Here is a 23,271-nt window from a genome sequence, read left to right as displayed (position 1 = left end):
AGCTCTCCCTCATCATTCCCAGGATGAGCTGGCATGGCAGTGGGGACAAAAAATGGACAATTTCACCAACTAACTTCCACATGGGACAGGGAGCAGCTCAGAGCCCCTGGGCAGCAGGGCGGGAAGAGGAGGAGGAGGAGGAGGAGGAGGAGGAGGAGGAGGAGGAGGAGGAGGAGGAGGAGGAGGAGGAGGAGGAGGAGGAGGAGGAGGAGGAGGAGGAGGAGGAGGAGGAGGAGGAGGAGGAGGAGGAGGAGGAGGAGGAGGAGGAGGAGGAGGAGGAGGAGGAGGAGGAGGAGGAGGAGGAGGAGGAGGAGGAGGAGGAGGTGGTGGTGGTGGTGGTGGTGGTGGTGGTGGTGGTGGTGGTGGTGGTGGTGGTGGTGGTGGAGAAGGAGGAGGAAGGCCCAGGCCTGCAGTGGCTGGTGCTGGAGCTCGGGAGGGTTTCCTTGGCAGCCGCAAGCTCAGGGCACTCACCATACCTAAGTGAAGATTTTGTCACCATGGAAACATTGATGTCATCAGCTCTGCAGCAGCCTCAACCTCAACTGCAACTTTTTTCTCTTTTTCTTCCCCCCCTGGTTTGGAGTTTTTATTTATTTATTTGAGAGTTTCTCAGGAGATGACCCTGGCACTGGGCCTGCCAAAACATCCAGGGATGTTCACCAGCCCAGACCCTCCTCATGTCACTGGGGGTACTGGGGAGCAGTGGGATGGGGCTGCATTTTGGAAACACCCATCAGGACCATGCTCTACCCTCTGTGCACTGACCTGTTTTCCCTGCCCTCATAAATCAACTGCATTTCCAAGAAAGGTGGTTTGGAAGCTCACAAAATATGAAGAAGGTGACCTGGGCAGAGGCGTGTCACTCTGGGGTCCTGCAGCTCTCACTGTGCAGGAACACAAGCTCTCTGTCACAGGCACTATGGCAGAGCCACCAGCACTCACTCTCCTGTCAGGAGGAGGCAGACAGACCCCCAAAGAGGGAATTCCACGTCTCCATGAAGGATGTGATCCCGTGTGAGCATCCAGTGACCACAGCATGTCTCTGGCTGTGCAGTGGAGCTTTCCCCTCGCTGCTCAGGGGAGGCTCTCCCAAGCCCTAAACCAAAAATCCCTCTGACAATGACAACCAGTACATTTTCTGAAGAGCTGTGAAGGAGGAGGACCTGGCATCTTTACCAGGCTTGAGCAAGGAGACTCAGCCCTCTGCCAGCCTCAGTTCCAGGGAAGGATTTCATCCCATTAGCCACATCCACGATTCCCCCAGAGCCTCCTTTAACTTATCAGTTAATAGTGGACTGTTGCAGAAGTCTGGGTCAGACTGTTCCATCCAAAAATACTCTACCGAGTTCACTGCAATGTTAAAACAAGAATTTCACCTCAGTGAGGGCAGAGCAATGCTGTGTCTGAGCCCAGCTGTCCCTGCTGCCCCTCACACAGCCCTTCCCCCAAGTCACAGGGAGATTTGCTCCAGCTGTAGCTGGGATTTTTATAAAGGTCTGAGTTATTTTTTGTTGCTACAATGGACAAATTCTGCTCCTACACCAGGCAGAGAAGAATCTCTTTTCCTTACCGTGAAGGGGATCTTGATGGGCCCAGCCAGGCACGGGGGCACAGGGATGCTCCCCCAGCCCTGCCACTGCTCATCCCATCTGCCAGGACTGGAGAGAACCACATGGAAGGGAGACAGCTGGTAAAACAGAATCAGAACAACATAGAACTCTAGTCAATAGACAGGTTTACAGTACCTTTCCTCTTTCATAAACAACAGTCAACCACAGATGGGGTGTTTCTAACATTATGGCCCAAACTGAAATTTGAAGTGTTCCTGATGAATGTGTTTTTGCAACCTTCAGGGATCACACTCTGCCCCTCTGCAGCAGTAAATAACCAAACCTAGCCCCAAGATCATAAAGCACCTGGTAAATGAGTCACTAACATTAATGAGCCTTGATGTCATCATAATAGGTAAAATATAGAAAGAAAAGTGTCCCTAAGCTAAGGTTTCAGTATTTCAATATAAGAAGGTGCATACCAAAGACAGCAGCAACACTTCTTTTAAAGTAAGACAGTCAGTGGGATTCTGACCTTATATTCAAAGCAAACTTCTCTTTTTAAAAGAATTATTTTGTAATTTAATGCAAAGGCATGGATTTTATAGCAAAGGCTTATTTAAAAACAGGAGATTCTGGGTGGGAGAGCCTGCTATGATTTAAAAGTATCTTAGTATCTACTGTGAACAACTCAACTTCAAATGTACGCTGCCTAAGAATTAAAGGATTAATGTTGGATATCCTATCCCAGCTGGAAGAAAAATTAACAAGAAACTGGTTACTACATCAGCTGCCAGATTTGTGAAGCAAACTGAATTTAGGTGCTGAGACCAATTTAATAGTCTGAACACAAACTGAGACTTCTGTTCTCCTACACAGGGCTCTGTTTGGATCTTTGTAGAGATTGGAAAGAAAAAGGTATTTACATCAACAAGGTTCATCCGTGGCCAGCAGATCTCTGAGGTTTGGGTATGTATTTAAAATCTGATAGGGCCTACAGGAAAATTACAAAGGTATTGCAGCACTTGTTCTAGCTGGCTGGTGAAAAGCATGAAAAAAAAAAAATCCAATTATCAGGCTAGCAGGAAAAATACCTGCATGTTTGATACCACTGACAAAAAGGACATTCCAAGATCTGTTATTATAAAAATGGCTAATCTGAAATACTTACTTAAGCTTATCCCCTATCAATAGAAAATGGAAAAAATTGCATTGTAACGTCTACTTAAAAGAAATATTTTGATGTGTGTACTCCATTTAGTTGGAAAAAATCATTACAAATTCAAGAGACAGCAATATTACTGAGTGATGTGTTCTAATGGGCACAGCTGGTTGGTGTTACAGGGGCTGGGAGAGGTCAGCACTGCCCTTAACAGCACACACTGCCCTTCTGCTTATAGATGTTTGCAAAGTTTCAACATTAAAAATCGTTGTACATAAGAGAGGAGGGTCCTGCTGCTCTCAGCCATCAGGGCAGTGGAAATCCCAAAGAAGGGAACAGGCCCAGCTGTTTTCCAGAGCTGCTGGGTGGAACTGGCACCCCTGCTTTGCTTTTACCTCATTACTATTTGATTCCTTTACTGCATTTAGGGATTGCTAGTCCAGAGCCCACTTTATTGCCAAGAGGATTTTACCTGAACAGAGGCTTGATGTGCTCTGGGAAGCATAAGGAGTATGAAACACTTCTTGTGCTTGGTGCTCAGGGCTCAGAGATGGAGCCTCTCCAGGCCCTGGGGACCAGGCCAGGTCACAGCCCCAGGACAAGGCTCACCCACTCTGGGGACAGGAGATCAGGACCCTGAGCAAGCTGCAGATCAGCCCCAGGGACAGTGTGGGTTCCCCACACCTGCCCACTGACTCCATCTGCCACAGCTCTCCGTGAGGTCCCTCAGACAGCGTCAGGCAAGGAGTGTCAGCTCCCCAGGGATGGGACTCGTGGATAACCTGGCCTCCACCTGGATCCCATGAACAAGACCTACACCAAGCTCTTACCTGGTAAAAATCCCACCTAACAATGCTTCAGGCCAGCAGCTGTTTCAGCACTCCCATACAAGCAAATCCATGCTGAATTCTCAGGATTTTAGGTATATATTTCACTCTCTGAGCAACGAATAAGCTGAGCCCACACAGCTGGGGAACCGGAGGCAAAGGTACTTTGTGAGATTCATCTCTGTGTTTGGTCTTCTGAAACTCAAAAGGCAGCTGTGAGCAGTGGAAGCAGCAATAGGAAGGCAGGACAACCACAGGGTTTTAATGAGGACAGGAGAAAATTGCTCCTGAAACTCGGCAGCGCTGCAGCTTTGTGCTCTTTGGACTTGCATCAGAGCTACTGCACAAGTTGGGGTTGAAAGCCGAGAGCTGCGGGTTAGCCAAGCCCCTGGCATTGCGAGTCCCCAGGAAGATGGGCTGCAGTCACCTCCCAAATGGAACCAGGCAGCTTTTGAACGGCTCCATTATCAGCAAGCAGCAGCTGGGGACAGGCAGAAAGGCATCATTATCCAGGGGCAACCACCAGGCAGCCACGAGGCCTGGAGCTCTGGTACAAAAAGCTCAGAACGCCGGAGTGCAAGCTCAGACACAGCATCTCTATTACAGCACGTCTAATCCTCACCTTCCATAACCAACAGCAGAATCCTTGCTCAGACACAGTCCTGAGACAGCTTCACAGTGCTGCTCTGGTCTCAGGCCTGTGGCAATTACAAAGGCAGCTGTCCTGCCACAGTGATGACTCCAGCAGGTGAGACAGACCCCAACACCACTCTGCTGAACTCCACACTGACCACTTCCAACCCCACTCGGGCTTTGCTCAGCCTGCTGCCATGCAGGGGGAGATTCTGCTGTTCCAGGAGTCAGGAGCAGGGAGGAAACATGAAGGAGGAGTTTGTTGGAGGCTGCTGCAGAGGGGCAGGTGTTGAAGGGGGATCTCACACATACCCGTTCCCTGTTGACTCCAGGTCACCCACGGAGCATCTCAGCAAAGCTCTGTGCATGTCCAGGCTTCTCCCACTGCTGATAATCCAGATGAGGTTGCAGAATCCAAATGCTGTCACCAGTTCCCCCAAAGGCAGAGCCTGGGGAGCTCAGGAGAGGCCACTGTCCACAGCAGGAAGAGAAGCTGTTTCCAACACATGCCTTCATCTCACCAAGGCCTAAAGCTCTTCTTCCTTGGGCGATGTCTCAGTTCCTCACACAACATCACAGGAATATTTCTGGCTCTTCTGGGTCCAGAAAGGTTTTGTGAAGTCCTTGCTGTTGCCAGGGCAGGACCACCCATACACAGTGATGACTGCTCAAGGGGAAACACCCAAAAAGCCCAACAGACTCTGTCTGGTTTCAGTGAAGAAAAAAAAATAAAGGCAGGTTATTCTTTTTATCAAGGGCCATCCTGTGAGCACTTCTTAGTTTGGCTGGAAGCACAGTACAGACCCTCACATATCTCCAAGTCTCTTTTGTGGAACAGAACAGAAATACAGAGAGAAGTGAGAGTACAGGAGCCAGGTAACACAGGTGATGAACTTGGCTCTCAGAACACCTGCAGGGGTTGGTTTCAAGTGGGGCTCATTTGTTTGAAAGCTGCAGAAGTTCAGTAGCTCTGCAAACAATGGAGGCAGAATTCTGGAGCTCCAGCTGGGTCTCCTGCTGGCATCCAGCCCACACCCTGCTTCATCAAGGACAGTGGGAGAAGGCAGAGAACATCCCTGCTTTTGGAGGCTGCCCTAAAATACAGAAACCCCTCTCAATGGAGATGTCCCAGTGCTTCCCTCATTTCCTACATCAGGCAACCAGTGCAAGAAACCCCCTCACCAATTCAATTCTTTTGATGGCCACTGCAAGGACTCCTTCAGCCTTCTGAGGATTGGGAACAGTGCAGAAAACAGATTTGGGGAGGGATGAACAGGATCTACAGAGCTCAGCTGTACTCCTCCTTCCTTCTAGGTGGTGGTTCCTCAAGCCTGGGGAGTGGTGGCAAATGCCCTGGCTGCCTGCTGGTCCCCCTGCTCTGGGGTCTGCACCTCCCACATCACCAGCCAGCCAAAGCCTCCTTCAAAGAAAACACAAAGCACGCAGCTAAAAGATACTCACTTACAGTTTATTTTTGCCTGAAATTATTTCACATCTCTTTGTACACAGCTACAGAACAGTAGTAGTAAACCATTGGTAAAAGCAACAGTGCTAAGGAAAATGTTGGCATATTTTTTCTTTTTTTCTTCTTTTTTTTTCTTCTTCTTCTTCTTCCTTCCCATACTGCATCTTCATACAGTCTGGGATTTGAAGGGGGGAAAGAAAACCTGACACACTACATGAGTTAAGACTCAGTTTCTGTTTCATTATTAAAAAAAAAAAAAAAAAGATAGAAACAACATCATTTGGGATGGGGTTGCCTACATAGCAACAAACATTAAAAAAAGAAAACAACAAAAAAACCTGAAAAAAAAGCTTGGCTTTCCATTGAATAAGATTAAATATATATATATATATTTATATAAAAAATTACATTGGCTGTATGTGAAACCTTGAGGTGCTGAAGAATAAAATAAGTGTTAAACAGAGGAAAAACTTTTTTTTGATTTTGTTTTTGTTTTTTTAAATAAGCAGCTCTGTACAATGAAGGCTCATTATGAAAAAAAAAAAAAGAGTCAACAGCATAGTTATAAAAGAAACCACAATTTTTAAAAAAATCATCTTCTAAGCAACTGTGGAATTTGAAAAATGTAGCAGTCACATTTACAGACAGGTCAGAGCTATCGGATCAGCAACACCGCGATTTCCTCAGTCTCCCCAGAGGAACATGCAGAACAATGCGTGCACAGAACAGGGCAGGGAGGTGGGGCACAGGACAGGGGAGGCAATGAGGGGAGGGGGGGAAAAAAAAAAAACCCAGAAAAAGCTGATGCACAAAGTGGAGGAAGAGCTTTTTTTTCTCTTTTTGAAATATTGGACGTAAACAGAAAACAAAATCTACAGTTTGCAAACACCGCATTGGCAAAATAAACGTCTTGTCCCCATCTCCCGTGTTTAAACCTGACATGGCTTAGAAGACTAAAGAAAGTTTTCAGACTTTGGAAGGAATTGTGACTTTTATTAATCCCTGCACCCCCTCCCCCAACAACCACGCCCCCCTTGATAAAGATTTTCCTTCCTATTTGATAACATTTGAGGCATTTTGAAATCAAACAGACAACGCGATGAATGTTGACAAAGAGGGAGTATAATACAGTTTGCATTACTGAAAGGCAATTCTTCAAGGAGGACATTTCCTTAAAAAAAAAATAATAATAACAACAAGACAGCAAACTAGTTTATACAGTACTATACGCAAAAAAAGGGTAAAAGAATTAACAATTCATAAATAAAAGACAGGTCCCAGACCTGTTATTTGTGAACCATTTTCTTAAATAGGTGCATTATGTAAATCTTATGTACAACGAAATTACTTTGCATAACAACTGCAAGGACATGGGGGAGGTGAAAATCATATTGGTTTTGGTTTTCTTCTCTTGAGATTTTTGAAGTTTGATTTTCTGGAGCAAAACTGGTGAAACAGGAGTTCTGGCTGGCTGGGTGCCAGCCAAGGAAACCCAGGTAAGTAAGGATAAAGGAATATATTTTTTTTCTCCACACGGCATAAAACACAAAGGCAAATAAAATCCACAAAGGTGTTTTTTTCCTCTTTATAATCCTCTTGCTGCTACAAAGTCCTTTTGTTTGTTTGCTTGTTTCCTTTTCAATTTAAATTATGTTGATTCTGAAATCACAAAGCTGAAAGAATCCGATGGGGTGCAGGCTTGCCCCGTCCTCCCAACACACACAACTCCACTCTGCTACCCCACAACCACGACTCTTGCCACCAAGTCCCCAGACTCACTGCTCTACAGGAATTGGCCAAAAGTTATTTTTCTGGTTTGTTTTAATCTGTCTGTTTTAAAAATCTTTTCCTTCTCACGAGAAGCAAAAGAGAAGAGTCAGAGGCAGGGCGAGTTCACCAGGCTTCGGTGTAGCGGACATCCACCTCCTTCAGGTTGGGGAGTTTAGCCTGTGAGGAGAGGAAAGGTCAGAATTAACAATGTGTTAAGGGCTCAGGTAAAAAGTTCTTGTCAAATCTCTTGTGTGGGATCATTCCCTGTACTTATTAACAGAGCAGTAGTATCCAAATCTGGAAGAGGAACAGAGAAGGGTGGGGTGAAAGAACTTCTGGGGAAGGAGAGCACCTTGCCCTGCTGCTGGGGGTGTTGATGATTGGCTGCCCAGGATACATAAATGCCAAAAGACTCTTTGTGTCCTGTGACTTCTTGTGTGACAGCAAGCCTGGGACCTGTGCAGTTCTGAAGACTGAATTTGTATTTTGAATGTGGATTCCCAAAAGAGGATGAAAGCACCTCCCCTTGGCAAGGACAGCACAGAAAGGGACAAAGCACCTCGCAGCAGAGGGAGGATTGATCTGTCATCCACCAACTGCAGGAAGAGGTGTGACACCCTGGGCCCAGTGCTGAGCTCAGCGGTGAGCTGGAGCAGGCGGGTGTGGCAAAGGAACGGATGCTGAGCCCTTACAGACACACGGGTCAAGTCCCACCTGCTCTAAAAGCCATGCACCAGCCACCAGGTCCAGATCGGACCCTGATCTTCATTTTTTACACAAACACTTAGCAAAACGTGTCTGTCCAACTTTGACGGTGAAGGCAGAGCACTCAAACTGCAGCAGAGAGACACGTTCCTCCTTCAGCCCCCACATTGCTCATTTCACTTTCCATGTACTAAAACAATGCATGGAGCATCAGTAACTTCTGGTGTCTTTGTGGTCTCCCTTCCACAACTCCGCTGCTTTTGGCCATATCGCTCCTGAATCGCCCCACATGAGGCAGATGGGGATTGGCTGCTTGTGCTGCTCCTACTCGTCCATCCCCTTTCCACGCTCTCTGACCATAATTGCAGAGCTAATTCTCTCAAAACAAATAAACACGGCTAATTAGGCCAGGGCATAATTGAGGACTTGGAAGTTTCTAGGAGTCATTATTACCTCACTCCTTGATTTATGTGCACGCATATTTTGATAAGAGCTATTCATAATCCTACAGACACTGCCAGCAAATAATTTTTCAGTTAGGCAATAATGACTTCAGTAGTGGGTGTTTATTTATTGTCTGGTTCAGCCTGCCTGGTACATATGTGGGTGTCTGTGTGTGTGCAAGCGTGTTTAGTGGGGTGGGGGATGGAGCTGAGAGGAAATGTCATCACTGGCTCGTGCCCCAAATGCTCTTGCAGACCAATGTGAGAAGAAAGAAAGATTTGTATCAAAAAATATGTTCTTTGAAGTCTGAGCTGTTCTTAACAAACCTACAACCATGTGCCCCAGGGAGAGAAACTACTACCTTTGAACAAACACAGAGCCCTAAAAAAATGGCCACCAAGATAAATCTCAATGGAAGAGGGGAAAGGGGGAAAAAGTGCTGCCTGCCTGTTTTCTCAGCTTTTTGAATTCTCTGCAGTCATCAGGACTTTGCTCACAGGCAGTTTTGCTGTTTGCCCTGGCAAGTCACTTTCTTGTGTGGCTGCTAAAGACTATTAATGTCATGCCAGAGCAGAGGGAACCAGTTAGGAAAATGTGAGTTTCAGTACGAAGTGAGTGGCAAAGGGGCTCAGAAGCAGGGGTGGGACCAGGGAGCCTTTCAATAGATGCGATTTCAGAGCCCTGGGCCAAATACAGCATTGACCCTGATTGTTTGTAAATGCCTGGGGCCTGATACAAGCTCCATTGTGTGAACCCATCTGCAAGCCAGCTGTTAATTCCAAGGACTTCTTTGCATATACAGTTGTGACACAAGTTTTTAAAACTTGATCTTGAAAACTTCATGCAAGCAGCATTGCAGCTGAGTCCCTGGGGGAGTCCTGGCTCCACAGCCAGGACCAAAGATAGATGTTTGCAGTGAATTTTGAAAGCAGAGCAGTTACAGGACTTGCTTCAAGTTCCAAACTCAACCCAAGGTTGTGACCTTTTAAGTAAACGTGGCCCAATCTGTTTCAACATCCAAGACAAGCAAATGTCAAGTTTCATCCTGAGTCTTTGGGTCCCTAAGGTAAGAATTTGGGAAATGCAACTCACACACCACCAGAGTGAAGGCAAAGTCCACGCAAAGTCATGAAAGCCAACACATCTCAGGCAAGCTTTGAAACCACCTGGGGCTACATCCTGGTTCTTTACACCATTTTGCATAAGTGGTTATAAACTCACGGTAAAACCAGACATTACATGTTAAATTTCAGAACTGGACATCTGTGCAGATGTCTCTGCTCAGAGCCCAATTCCAGTCCTACAGATGTCAAGATAAATTTTCATCTTCCTCGATGCTTTCAGTTCTGCCTTTGCATTCCAAATCAAAGCTTCATTATACTGTTCACCCAAGTTATGTTTGGTCCTGTTAACAGTACAGAATATGGTGTACTTGTCTCTGCATCCTCATCAGAAACAATCAATATGCTTCTATTTATGAAACTTACTGATAAAGCCTTTACTGTTGATAGCACAGACAAAAAGACTGAACTGCTGATTCTATCTCATACTTCTCCATTCAGTATATTAAATGTTTCCTGAGTTCATCAAAGCCAGCAACCCTCACAATGCTGCTTTTAGTTATTATATCCACAAAAGAATCCACTTCAGCCTCTTCAGGTAACTTTCATGCTACCCACTCCACAGGGTCAATGTTCTCCCTGCTCTCAGCATCACCACCATGCTCTTGCTACATCTCATCTTTAGAGGATGCAATTCACAAATACCTTGAGATCTTCGTAGGTATCTGCTGAAAGTTTGGTGCTGTTCATATTTAAACTACACAGACTCTTCATGGCTAAAAGAGAAAACACACAGATATTTATGATCATGCTGCATTTTCTTAAAATATCATTACAGTAGGCCAAAGCATAAACAAGACATGACTATGCAGCCCTCCCAGGAAAAAGCTGAATAGCATAAAATATAGAAATACAAATGGATAAACAGCTGTTTGGGCCCTCATCCAGGAAAAAGTCCCTATTTAGGAAGGGCCATTAAGCACATGCTTAAGACTGCTGACTTCAAAGGAGTTCACTCAACTTCTCATAATCAGTTTCCTGCACATTATTCTGAATAGTGCCCGTTCTCAGTGCTCTGTGTGGTGCTTGCTGGGGCCATGCTGATCTGGCAGTCCTCCCTCTCCTCCCCCCATTCCCATTTTAGGCTCCAGTACTTAGCAGAATAGTTTCCTAAGATGAGCCATAACTACTGGCCTGTCTGGCATGTCTGCACAGGATCAAGCCTATTAAAGTAGCCCTCCAAACCCAGCAGTGAGGTTTGTAATGCACTGCTGGGTGCAGGAGGGAGTTTCATTCCAGCACGTCGAGCAGCTCTCAGTGCTCAGGGAACCCTGGATGCCTCGCTCTGCTTTGCCTTGCTCAAACTAAGAACAGGGAGAGTTTCACCTCCCCAAAAACAAAGGAACAAAGTGTCAGAAGGGGTATGGAACCTGCTGCACACAGTTGCTGAACTGACTGAGAAGCTGCCAGATGGCTTTGCAATCCTCCCCTCCTGCACCACAAAGGCAGGTCCCACCCAGAGGGGATACCATAGGAAGAAATCTGGGAAGCCCCTGGGCAACAGGTCAGCATGTGAGATGGGGACAGGTGCCATCAGTGAAGCCAGAGGCAAGATCTAGAGTATGGCTCAGGAGGACAAAGCCCACACGAGGCCACCCAGTGCCATCAGGCTCAGGTCACCATCCCACAGCAGGAGAGCTGCAGCAGCGGGCAGGAAGGAGGGAAGATTAAACCCAAACACGCAGGCTGTCCTAAACCCCCACAGAAGCAGCGCTGTAGCACTGAGAGATCAGATCCATCCCTTGCCCCAGCCCACAGCAGCTCCTCAGAAGCCACACGAGTGTCCCCCACAGCCCCACCCTGTCACTCACAGCTCAGTGCCAGCAGCCCGGCGTCCGTGACCGGGGTCTCGCACAGGTTGAGCACTTGCAGCATGGTGAGGTGCTCGGACAGGAGCCGCAGCCCCGCGTCGCCGAACTGTGGGGCACAAGCAGAGCTGGGTCAGGGAGGCGCCCACGCCTCGTGGAGAACCTCAGTGCAAACACGGCCGTGGAAACGGGCTCCGACCGAGCCCTCAAAGCCACGCTCCCACCGCCAGTGACAGCAGGGTGAGCAAATAGTTCTATCCCTGCTTTGCAGGGCAGGGAACAGAGAAATTAAGGGACTTGTGTGCACTTAACCACAGGCCATCACTTAATTAGACTGGTGCCTTTGAAGCCTGGACTTTGTACAAGCGGGCTCCCACCCAGACTATACACGCTGGTTATGGCAGCCTCAGCCAGCTCCCAACCACATCACACAAAAAAAGCACAGTGCGAGTGGTATTAATTAGCTATTTTGGTCTCAAGAACAATGCACTATTGATTGGTAATTGTTCTATTGACCCACTTGGTTTCTGCTGTTTCTAAATTCTAGATTAATGGAAACCAGGATATCGCAAAATGAAATGGAATCTAAACCCCTTTTTTTTTCCTTTTTAATAAAAAGAAACCCTGCACAAAAAGCAGGCTCTTTGTTCAGTGAAATCAAACTCATTTTGAACAAAAAGCATCAAAGTTTTTCAAATGCAAAAGTTACATTGTTAAGACAAATCTGGAGGAGATACAAACAGCCTTAAAACAAGAGAGCAATCAGTTTCTACTTCATATTCCTCATACAAAAAAGGGAGTATTTCTGGGATACAAAGTAGTTAGGAAAACAAAACGAAATATTTACATGACATTTTGGTTAAAAAAATGTTGCTTTTTGTGGTTGCACTGATAATAATCATATTTTCAGAGAACACTACAAATAGGTACTAACAGAAAATGGGGAAGGATCTCAGAGAGCAAAACCAGCAGAGAAATATAGAAGAAAAATTTAATTTTCGAAAACTGAAGTTCCTTCAATCAACAGCAGAATAATTAGTTCAGTTAACTTGGGTCTTTTTTTGCTTACAAAATGATTGCATTCTCATTATAATTTCCTTCTACTTATTCATTATCTGAGTTTCTTTTTGTTGCTGTTGGGTTGATTAGCTTTCAAGCAATTCACTGCTTCAACTGCACAGACTCTGTGCTTTGCTTGACCATTTGAGATGCACAGCATCATTTTTCATCCTAACTGGGTAAAAGCAGAAGCATTTGCCAGATGAACAGCAGCACAGGCTCTACTCAGTACACAGTAGCAGCCATGCCCAACTGGAACATTAAAGCCAAGACAGCAGCAATGCTTTATAATTAAAAATAAAACAAAAATTAAAAATGTGAGGAAAAAAAGGGGTGAAGATAAAAAAATCAGCTGCCAAGGTGAGCTAAACTACAGGAAGGCCCTGTAAAAATAGCAGGAGGACAGACAAAGTTATCTAAGCCAAGTCTCTTCACACACTCTTCCTGTGCTGACGTAGTGTGGAATTTCGGAATTAGTCAGCACCGGTTCCTGCTCTGAGTCTCAGGCTGCAGAGCACTTACCTGAGTTGACCACAGGTTCAGCTGCTTGAGCGAAGGCAGTTTGATGAGGTGCTCAGCACAAGCACTTGTCACATTGGTAAAGGCCAGGCTGAGGTTTTCCAGATTCCCAAAAGATCCCGAGCTTAGCAGGCGTGCCAGGTCTGCATCCTGAAAGCAGACAGGAGATTGGGAAGAGACTGTGGATGCCCAGCCTGGAAGCGTGCGGTGTCACCGATACTGGTAACCAGAGTGAGTTGCACAACTGCTCCACTTGTTTACAGTAACAGAGAACCACACAGAGCAGTTTCTGTTTGTTTGGCAAGCAGCTGGGCTCTTGTGGCAGCATTGCTTCACACACCCTGGGAAAAATTTGTCCAAACATTAGGACAAAAATGTCCTTTGCGTGTGTATCCTTATGAGACACAAAGGCTTCAGTGTCAGAGCAAATGCTGAGGATGGGTCTTTAAACATCATGAAGATTTAACCATGAGGTCCAGGTCCCAGCTCAGCAGCGTTACCTGGCCTCAGTGAAGTTAGTCTGGGTTTGCACCAGGCTTCAATACAATAGTGCTGGGTCCCTTTCAGACTTCCATGACTAAAATCCAGAACTGGACATTGTGAAGTTTGCCTTTGTAATGCAAAACTCTGTCCCCAGAGCTGCCATTCCAAACCTGAGCAGCACTGTAAATGTGACAGCCTGCTGCTGGTGTTGGAAACTGCTGCACAGACCCAAGAGCAGAAATGTGCCCTTAGTTGTGTAAACTCCAGTTGTGTTGACAGAGCAAGTGGAATGGCTCCCCACTCAACTGCCCAAAACCACTGTGCCACATGGCAAACATAAATCAAGGGTTTAAATATGGAAAGACAAAGCTTGTTTTTCTATTGACAAGATTAACTTACTGTGGACTTGGATGGCAGTGTTAACCTTGTGGGGCCACCTTTTCTTTGCTGTAAAAGAGAAGATATTTTGGTCAAACAAGCTGCCATTCTACATTTCAGACTCACTGAAGTACAGCAAGCAAACCCTGCTCCCATTTCAAAGCTTCCTGCCAGCCCTTCCACCTCATCCCTGCTTTCCCTGCACTGAGTGTGCCTGTGGCTCCCCAGGGGACACTGACTAACCACAGCTAAGTGGGTCTTCATGCCATTTGTCTGCTTCAGCCTGCCAGCATTTGGCTACTTTCACTTTAAAGGAAACAGCTTTAAAATGCTGGGCAAAGTGAGCAAAGGGGTTAGGATGGCGCAGCTGATAAAATCATTTGCCTGTCTTCAAAAAAAGCATCTACTTTTCAGGCTGGGAGCAGGGGTTAAAGACAAATATAAATCTGGAAGAGGAAGTTGGTGGGTATGTTTGCATAGGTGAAAAAGTGCTGATGTGAGCAGGTCCATTTTAAATCTGTAGGTCCTCTCCTTAAATTCTGGAAAAAACCTTTTCTATAGGCTCTAGCTCTGAGAACTAGACCTAAAGACCATCTCAGTGAAATGCTGTGAATGCCAGAGCATTCAGAAATGCTGGCCAGCACCAGAACCATTTGCTACTCATATGTCAAAAGGTGGCAGAATTTGACAAGCTGACTTGTAAGATCCTGAGACAGCAGGGTTTCACCTTTATTCCTTCACACGGATCCTAAGCAGGTTATTGAATATCATTCATAAACATAGTATGGGATTAGTCACATCAGTAAATATCACACAGTATATATATTCACAGTAAAATCCTTTGAGGTCTGCTCCCATCCTGTTGTTAACTGGGAATTTCACACCCTGCTTGTCTTTCTTTTGTACCTCCATTTGTGGAGAGCACAGAGCCCAACATGCTATGGCAATATGTGCAGGGTGACATACCAGCTCCTTTAACTCCCTCTGCCTCTCACACAGCTGTTCATACATTCTCTTTCCCACGTCTGTGCTTTCCAGGGTGGAGATGATCTGGAGCTGGGTGTCATTATTGTCAATGATGTTGTATTCCAGCATCAAACACAAAATCTAGCAGCAGAAAAAAGGAGAGTGGTCAGTGCAGGGTTTTCATTCCATTTCTTTCAAATATCCTAATTGCACTGGGCATGGTGGTTTAAATTCCTGTGTAAGTTTTTAGAGCATGCATTATGGAGGTTAGAATAGAGGATATCATAGCAATATTATGGCCCTTCCAACACACGAAAATGATTTTTTATTTGTAAGGAAAGAAGTGCAATCTCCAAAAACCAGCGTGTCTATCCTGCCTCCCATTAATGCTCACTCCTTCTGACTGAGAGATGCAATTATTTGCTTCAGACCTGGGAGATGGCTCCATGGCACAGCACTCTCCAGGACAGGTCCAATTGATCCAGTATTTCCCAGGTCCACAGGCTGGGCAGTGCACACCAGCAGAGCCAAGCAGCTCCATAAGGGCCAGATTTCCCACCCCTAATGCTGGGGTTTCTGTGCAAGCAGAACACGTGTGAGGGGTACCAAGTCCATGAGACTGGGTAAAGGGCAGAGAGGCTCCAAGAGAGGATGCTGGGAGCTCACTGCTGTGGCCAGGACATCCCCCACCTCACTGGGAACATACCCAACTCACCCTGGGGAAGGGACTGCCAGGAGCAAGTCAGATCACAAGGGATGATTCCAGTGGGTCAAACAGATTTGGGACACAAGCTGCCTTTCCTTTTCAGCTATGTATCATGCCATTGCAATTAAAATGCAAAGCTTTTATTCCCTTCACAATTTCAATTATTTTTAATGAACAAAAAAAAAAAATCCATCAACATTATATTCAAATGCAGCAGCATGCTCCTTTATTTACTGGATTAAATTAGCATGCACAGATCTACAATGAAAAACTGTAACTCTTTCCATCTATTTATCCACTCTCTTTCTGCTGGTAGCGACATTTATCAAGAAATATCTCTTAAGAAACCCAGAAAAATACATATAAACTATTAGCACAACAAAAAAAACCAAATCATAAACATAAAATTGTGTATTAATGCAAGCAAATAAGGTTTTATAAAGGCACTTCCTGTCCACTGTTCATTTTACAGGTGGCAAGACAAGAATCAGGTATTTCATCATGGAAAAGCCTTGTGTTTGTGAATTGTGATCTCTCACCACAGCCTACACCACCATGGCCATTTATTTCCCATCCTAACCTCTCCAGCTGCATTACAGCAAACAATCTCTACCTCCAAAAATTCATGCACCCACCTTTCATTTAATTCACACTCATATCTACAGAACAACAATACTCTGCTCCCCTTAATTCAGAGAAACACAACCACCCACTGCTGGTGTTTGACATAACACAAACCAGACCCCTGCTAGAGTCAGTTCTGGGAAAGGCAATATGAACCTGAACACTGCTCATAAACCTCTATGATCTATGATTTTAGGGCTTACCTCTACCATCGTCTGGTTACCCCTCAAAGCCAGCAGCATGCAAGGTCCCAATTTATTTTCAGCCAGTGAAAGCAGGAACTTCTTTGTTTTATAGCAGGATCCCATTAAAATATGAACCTATTCAAGAATCAGAGGTAAAATTAGGGGTGTAGGCCTAAGAAACCCATATACCTCTGGAAGGGATATTGTTAAGCAGTCAAAAAGTGTTAAGTCTTTGCAATGAACTTAAAGGAATGAAGGCTCTCTTTACAGTTAGGGTTGCAGTGTCTCAACAGCTTTACTGCTGAATGGAAGTGACTTTTTGAAGAAGGTGATGCCCAGTGAGATCTGAGGAAGTGGGAAGTTTTTCTCCATAAAGGAGCCCAGCTGACAGCTTGATAGAAGCTCCCCAGGAAACATCAGAGCAGCTGTGCAATTGCCCCCATTCCCAGTAACCTGATGAACCCAGCCCCAGGGGAACCACCGGGGATTTTGCTTTTGCATCTGTTTGCGCTTCGGTTTCTCTGGAAATGCCAGCTGGGGAGCAGGGGCTGTGTGGGCCGGCTGCCTAGGTAAAAGGCAGTGCTGCTGGCAATCTGCTGGCCTTGGTTAAGGGGTGGTGACAGACAAAATCACCTGTTCAGGATGTTCAGGATGAACAGGACCTGACTGGGGAAGGAAGGACTGCTTTAAGAAAATCTGGCAGTCCTGAGCACTAAGTCAGAGATTACTTCATGGATTTTCATGCTCTTGGGCCACTGTACTGCTTTCTCTTTTGCTCAGTTTTCCCTTAAAGGAAAGAACTGCTGAGAACATCCCCTGAGGGACACTCCTTTGAGTCCTTGAACTGACAAAACTGTTCTGCAGACTCTCTGCAATCTCCAGAAAGCACCGTGTGATATCACATAGTAACGCCTATGGCAGAAATGCAAAGCCACTTGTACAAATCAAGTATGTCTCTTCTCAGAAAAGAAGTTGGTCATATTATTTCCAATGTAAAAGCCTTAGAGACTAAATGCAGAGAAGTCTGGGTTCCTAGAAGAAAGTCTTATTTCATAGCCCAGATGGCTGATTCACCATTTGCTGCAGAGCACTATGTGAGAATTTGCATTTTCCAACAGCCTAGGCAGGAAGAGCTCCATTATGTGGACTCAACATCAGCACTACTCTTTACAATAACCTTGTAAATACTTTCTGTGGCCCCTCTGGCTCATGGCACTGCCTGCACTATGTTCAATACTGCTGAAAATATCACAACCATGCCACGATGAGGTCAATTCTATGTGAAGCATGGCTTCATTACCAGCAAACTCTTCAGAAAAACAGAGAATCTTTTTTTCCTTAAGCATCCATCAGCTCAGGTGGCCTTTAAAAAGGTGAACCTCCAAGCCAAAAGGGATTCAATTTCATGCAGTTTTCATTAAGTTTTTTTAGAGGTTTTCTTGAGCAATGGAAAATACTGACACTGACAGTAGAGTAACATTAGGTGCATCTCAGAACAGGGTGTTTTTCCAACTTTATGGTTAGTTGTTAGCAGCTCTTTAAGTATTTATCAACATCCTTGCAAAGGGCATAGAGTACTGCATATTAATGTGTGTTAGCATTGTGCTTTCTCATGCACACCCTCTCCTGATGCTCATAAATATCTTGAACCACCATATCTCTCAGGAGAAATGATACAGTTCTGGAGAAATTTTCTTTTCAAAGATAAAAGACAGATGAACAGTGAAGAGGGGTGAAAGCTTTTGTAAACACTCTTCTTCCATTTTCAGTTTCAGAGGTATCTGATCCATCTGAATTTAAGGGTACAGACAGACATCTATGTTCCTTATGTCCCAAAATGTTCAGCATGTGGGAGATGTACAAAGTGTAGAAAGTCACTTTATTATGTAACCAAAGCCAACTTCAACAAATGTTTTCCCCCTTACCAGGGAAAGGCAGTAATGTAATTTCCATCTTACTTGGTACATGGAGAATTAATACAGAGAGAGACCTACGTGACTTGACCCAGGCTGCATAGGAAGACAGTGCTTAAATCACATCACTGATTAAAACCTGCTATTTTCTATCCAGCCCTTCTCAGAGTTACAAAAGAAATAACTGCTGGAAGTGGAATGCTGGTTTCTAATTACACCTCTTCACAACAATGTAATTGGGCAGCGACACTGATAACACCTTTTTATACCTATCCATCCATCCTTTGATTAAGCCAATGTAACTGTTGGTTTTAAATTCCAGGGTATCCTATAAGTGTAAACTATAGGTGTGGATGTACAGAACAGTCTGTCTCCCAGTATTTCATGTTCCCTGAGAGATTTTTTTATACAGACAAAGACAGATATTTATAAATACAGAAATACATACATATGCACAAGCATGGCTTGTGTATTACACTACCAGTGAGAAAACATGCCAAGGTTCAAAAAGAAAACAGTAACGTGCTAACCAAACTGTGACTGCAAGGGAGGTTGATGGATTTGGTGGCAGAAAGATCTGGATTTTCTGGTGAACACGCATGGTTAACGAAAACATGATTTTGATAATTTATTTTTGGACAAAAACAAGTAAATCTTGTTACTGCCAACTAGTATTAGTTACTGCAAAGAAGTTTCTGAACTCCCATCACTGCAGACACGTACCATACTGGCAAAGAGCTCTCCATCATCATCACAGGCCACTCCTCCAGGGCTGTAGAGCTGGAACCAGCCGTCTTTGCCAGCCCTCACACTCAGCAAACACGAGTGGACCTGCCAAGAAGTGAAAACATTGGGAAGGTTACACTTCCTGCCAATAACCACCAGCATCTCCCACACCGGGCCAAAAGTAACTGCATAACCAGGGACTGCTGGAAATTTCATGGTTAATATTCCAATCTGCAGAGCTGCAGGCCAGTCTCCACTCCCAGAACCCATTTTTTCAGTATAACCAAGAGGGAAGCTGCATCCTCCCTTATTGCATGGCCCTTTTCATTCTCTATACAAATCAAACACAAAATGGCTCAAACCTAGAACAGCTCCTTTCACTTGGAAAAAAAAACCACCACCAGAAAACCAAACAAAAAACCCCCACAAATTTCTCAGCTTCTGTCATTTTCCCCCTGTACTCCCAGCATGTGTGTCTATACATCTGATGTGATCTGCATACCAAATGTGGTGGCTGATAGCTTGCTCATTCCAATCATTAACAATTCTTATTACTCCTGCTCTAACAAAATTTGACCAGAGTCGGGGTGAAGGAAATCCACAGGGAAAACTCGACATAACACGAAATAAGGAATATATAACACGGAAGCTGCACTGGAAAACTGGCACCAGTGAGCAACCATTAGTCTAAATTTGGCCCACTGAAGATATTACTATATTTAGTCCCACAATTTAATAGAGAAGTCATAATTAAGCTCTTTTTTCTTTTCTTTTTTTTCCTTCAGTTGAAGAAACAGATGTTCCATTTCAATTTTTGAGGTGTGTTTGTGTGTGGGAGGTAAATTCTTTCCTTTGGGCACAGAATGCTAGTGACAGATGAAATCCTGGTGCCATTCTAGGACAAGAAGGTCTCTTCTGACAAGGGTAACTACTGCTCACAAGAGCTAAACCCATAAAAATGAGGATTCTGGGCAGCGATGATACAGCTTCACCCACAATTTGAGGGAGCTTTTTTGGCTTTGATGCCAAAAGAAAGAATAACTGTGGATGAGAGGTTCCCTCTGACTCAGCCAAAGCTGATGATGCTGAGCAGGCTCTGAGTGCAGCTCCGAGGCTGCAGCGACACTCTCACCCCAGTAACACACCTCCCACCCCTTTCTGCTGCCAATTCATGAGAATTACGGTCATTTGCACACAACCTAGCTGAAACACAGCTACATAAAACCTGTTATTTTGTAAGCTGCGTGGATCCATGGATTTTGCTTCCCTCTTATTTTTGTATGGAAGACAAAAAGCTCTGAGTGATCCCAGAAAGGGGGAAAATCTTGCTGGTTGCAGTTTACTGCAGAACAAGGACATCAACTGATGCCAGACAAGGAGGTGACAACACATAAACCTTACACATAAACCACTCTGAGTGGCCACTACTCCTTAAGAGACTTAGGCAGGGTAAATCCACGCTGTGTTTTGGAACAAACTACTTAAGGAGAAATCTGAACAAGTGCAGTTGCAATCCCTCCAAACTAGTACTCTGTGTAAATTGCCAACAAACTCACTTCTTGCCTCGGGTCTTCTGCAAATCTCTGAATCACGTATTTCAGCTCCCTGAAAAAAATAAGTGCAAGGAGGATAAGAATCAGCAGTTGCTGGTTGCAGTATTTGCACAAGCATCACATTTCTTTTGAGTAACACCTAAAATCATATATATATTAATGTATTTCAGAGAGAAACCAGCTAAACTTCCGCAGGAGGGAAATATGATGCCTAGAAGTGATTACCAAGGACAGTATCTGTTCACAATAGCCTAGAAAATGTTTCAGAGACGTGCATTGACAAACTCCTTTGTAAATTCTATCAGCACCCAGTGGCTTTAGTCCTTGGGCTCCTGGCTAGCACAATAAATTACAAAGAGAACTTTTTATTGCTAACAGAACATGCCTACAGCCCTTCACAGATAAAAGCCATTAGAGACACAATACTGAATAATGCATCATTGCTATTATTGACTAGTACAAGCATTTATTCAATAAAACAAAGGAGCCCCAGAAACTTACTTTGTGAATTTCTCATGTGCGAGAGCCCTGAAATTTAAAACAGAAAACAAAAGAGTATGAGCATCTGAGAGAAATGAGAGAAGGGGGGGAAAAAAGCCCAAAAAACCAAACAAGCACTTTTCAGTTCTTTCCAGATAATAAAAGGACTTGCTAAGCAACGGCAGCACATAAGACAAAAAAAAAAGTTTCAAAAAAATCAGCTAAATCCTCTTTCATTAACCTAGGGGGAAAAATTGCTTGGAACAAATCTTGTAGCTTTTCTTGAGTGTGTCTTAGACAAGGCTCTGACTAACATCAGTGGGAGCTTTGGGTCAGAAGAAAGTAAAAAACTTACAGTACCATTATATAATTACAAACAGAGGTTTGCCTACCTCTGAGAGCCAGGTGTATTCTTTAATTGCAATGCAGTTAGCGTATGGTCACAGCTAATTAGCATCATACATCAGTAAAGCAATTAATGGTCATTTTGTCAAGTGTCTTGCATCATGGTATGGTTTACAGCACCCCCAAGACTCACGTTTGACTTAGGTAATGATGTCTCTGTTACCTATCTCCAAGCTCTCACTGTAGCCCAGGTAACCTGGCATGGAGGATTAGACCTCTGTGATTCAAGACATCAGGTCATTAGGGGATGTGATAAGCCACCAAATTGTACAATTACAGGTTGTAATTTTTGTCCATGGAGGTCTGCACTTTATAAACACCACTGCTCATTAATAGGTTTCCGAGGGAGCTCGGCTGATCCGTAGGGCAACTTCTTCATTTAACGCAAAATACAAACGACAGGAGTCTCTGTGACGCCAGTAAAGCATCCTCCTCCACTAAATCTCTCACTTTGCTCTCCTCCTCACCAGCTTTCCTTCCCTTCCTGTCTGCCTGGCTCTACTTAACCATATTTCTTTTCAGGATCATCTGAGAGAAACGGGGAAGGAAGTTGAACATGGGGAGATCTTCACATCCCTCTGCATCAGCCAAAAATCAACTTCAGTTTCTAAATCAATACCAGAGGCACAAAACTCCTATTACCACCCCTTTTTACTTGACGTATGTTTCACCATATAAAAACAGTAACAAGAACAAGCCAGTAAATACTAAGACAGTGAAAACTCACTCCTTGGGAAACGGGATAGGTTGAAGCAAACTGGCCAGGGCTGGTCTCCAGTCATCGTAGTCTGACCTGCAAAATGAACATTTTGTTAACAGGTTACCAGGTTTTAAGTATGGTTTACCAACAGTTAGTTCAAGGAGTTAAAAGCTTTTTACTGTGGGCACCAACAACCTTTCTGTTTTACTGAAGCACACTCAGAATCTACAGTGACATTTCCCTTTCCATTTTCAGCACATTCTCCACTGAGGCACAATAAATCTGGTATTTACAGTGACCTCCAGAGAGGCCTTCTTTATGTCAACTTAAAGACATTTGCTGTTTATGAAACCTGTTGACATTTAATCACTAAGTAATACTTTCATCTAAGCTGGTAGAGCAATTACCAGGCCACTGCTATTTTGAGCTCTTCTCTACATTTAACTGGAATTTTTCTTTGCTATAAGGCTTAAGTCCATTTGTAAAAACAAAGTTACCCCTAAATTCATTTCTGACCCAAAACCCACCCACCAAAGCCCAGACCTTGGCTCTCAGTCCCATTAGTAACAATGAGTACAGACAGAAATTAATCTCACATGGGCTGAAACACTGGGGGGTGACTAGAAACAATGTAGAAGAGCCTGCCACCTCCTCTTAGCGCTGCTACCTTTTGGATTTCAGTGTTAAAACCCAGAGTATTGGCTGCAGCTTACTGGAAACTTGGCACAAAAGTGTGGTGTGTCTTTGGGAAGGAACGAAGTGTAATGTTCTCAAATGGACAGTATCTACTGATAGCATTACAGACAGACAACATATGCACAGGAACTGTTCCAAAAGAATGCACTTTTGCAAAGGGAAAGTTCTAGCTCAGAGAAATTGAAGATGGATGCATTTCCAAAAGTCTCATCCATCTTTTGAACCACATAAACCAGAAATACCCATAAACTAGTAACACACACGATGTTGGACAATCCACAGAGGTGTGTTTACAGAAAAAGAAAATTTAAATGCATGAGCAGGGTACTCTTAAGAAGCAACATGCAGACAAGTTTTACTTGAATGGAGAATCATGATGTAAAAATCAGGCAG

General features: G+C 44.5%; 1 protein-coding gene across 2 annotated transcripts in view; it reads right to left on the bottom strand.

Moving 5' to 3' along the window:
• Positions 1-6,609: 6,609 nt before the first annotated feature.
• The window catches only part of CMIP (c-Maf inducing protein), a 130,181-nt gene continuing 113,519 nt past the window's right edge, over positions 6,610-23,271 (bottom strand). For both annotated transcript variants that reach the window (XM_086847563.1, XM_086847564.1), the window contains exons 11-21: positions 22,210-22,275; positions 21,099-21,125; positions 20,601-20,649; positions 19,042-19,149; positions 16,424-16,540; positions 14,891-15,031; positions 13,946-13,993; positions 13,067-13,213; positions 11,489-11,594; positions 10,323-10,393; positions 6,610-7,584 (exon numbers count right to left, since the gene is read on the bottom strand). In XM_086847563.1, the coding sequence (XP_086703689.1) occupies positions 7,531-7,584; positions 10,323-10,393; positions 11,489-11,594; positions 13,067-13,213; positions 13,946-13,993; positions 14,891-15,031; positions 16,424-16,540; positions 19,042-19,149; positions 20,601-20,649; positions 21,099-21,125; positions 22,210-22,275 (934 nt within the window). In that variant the 3' untranslated portion in view covers positions 6,610-7,530. The remainder of the gene's footprint in view (positions 7,585-10,322; positions 10,394-11,488; positions 11,595-13,066; positions 13,214-13,945; positions 13,994-14,890; positions 15,032-16,423; positions 16,541-19,041; positions 19,150-20,600; positions 20,650-21,098; positions 21,126-22,209; positions 22,276-23,271) is intronic.

The sequence above is a fragment of the Cyanistes caeruleus genome, chromosome 12 (assembly GCF_971803275.1).
Source record: "Cyanistes caeruleus chromosome 12, bCyaCae1.hap1.1, whole genome shotgun sequence".
NCBI classification, from domain to species: domain Eukaryota; kingdom Metazoa; phylum Chordata; class Aves; order Passeriformes; family Paridae; genus Cyanistes; species Cyanistes caeruleus.
The sequence above is the reverse complement of the archived record's forward strand: the minus strand, read 5'-3'. Positions and strand labels throughout refer to the sequence as shown.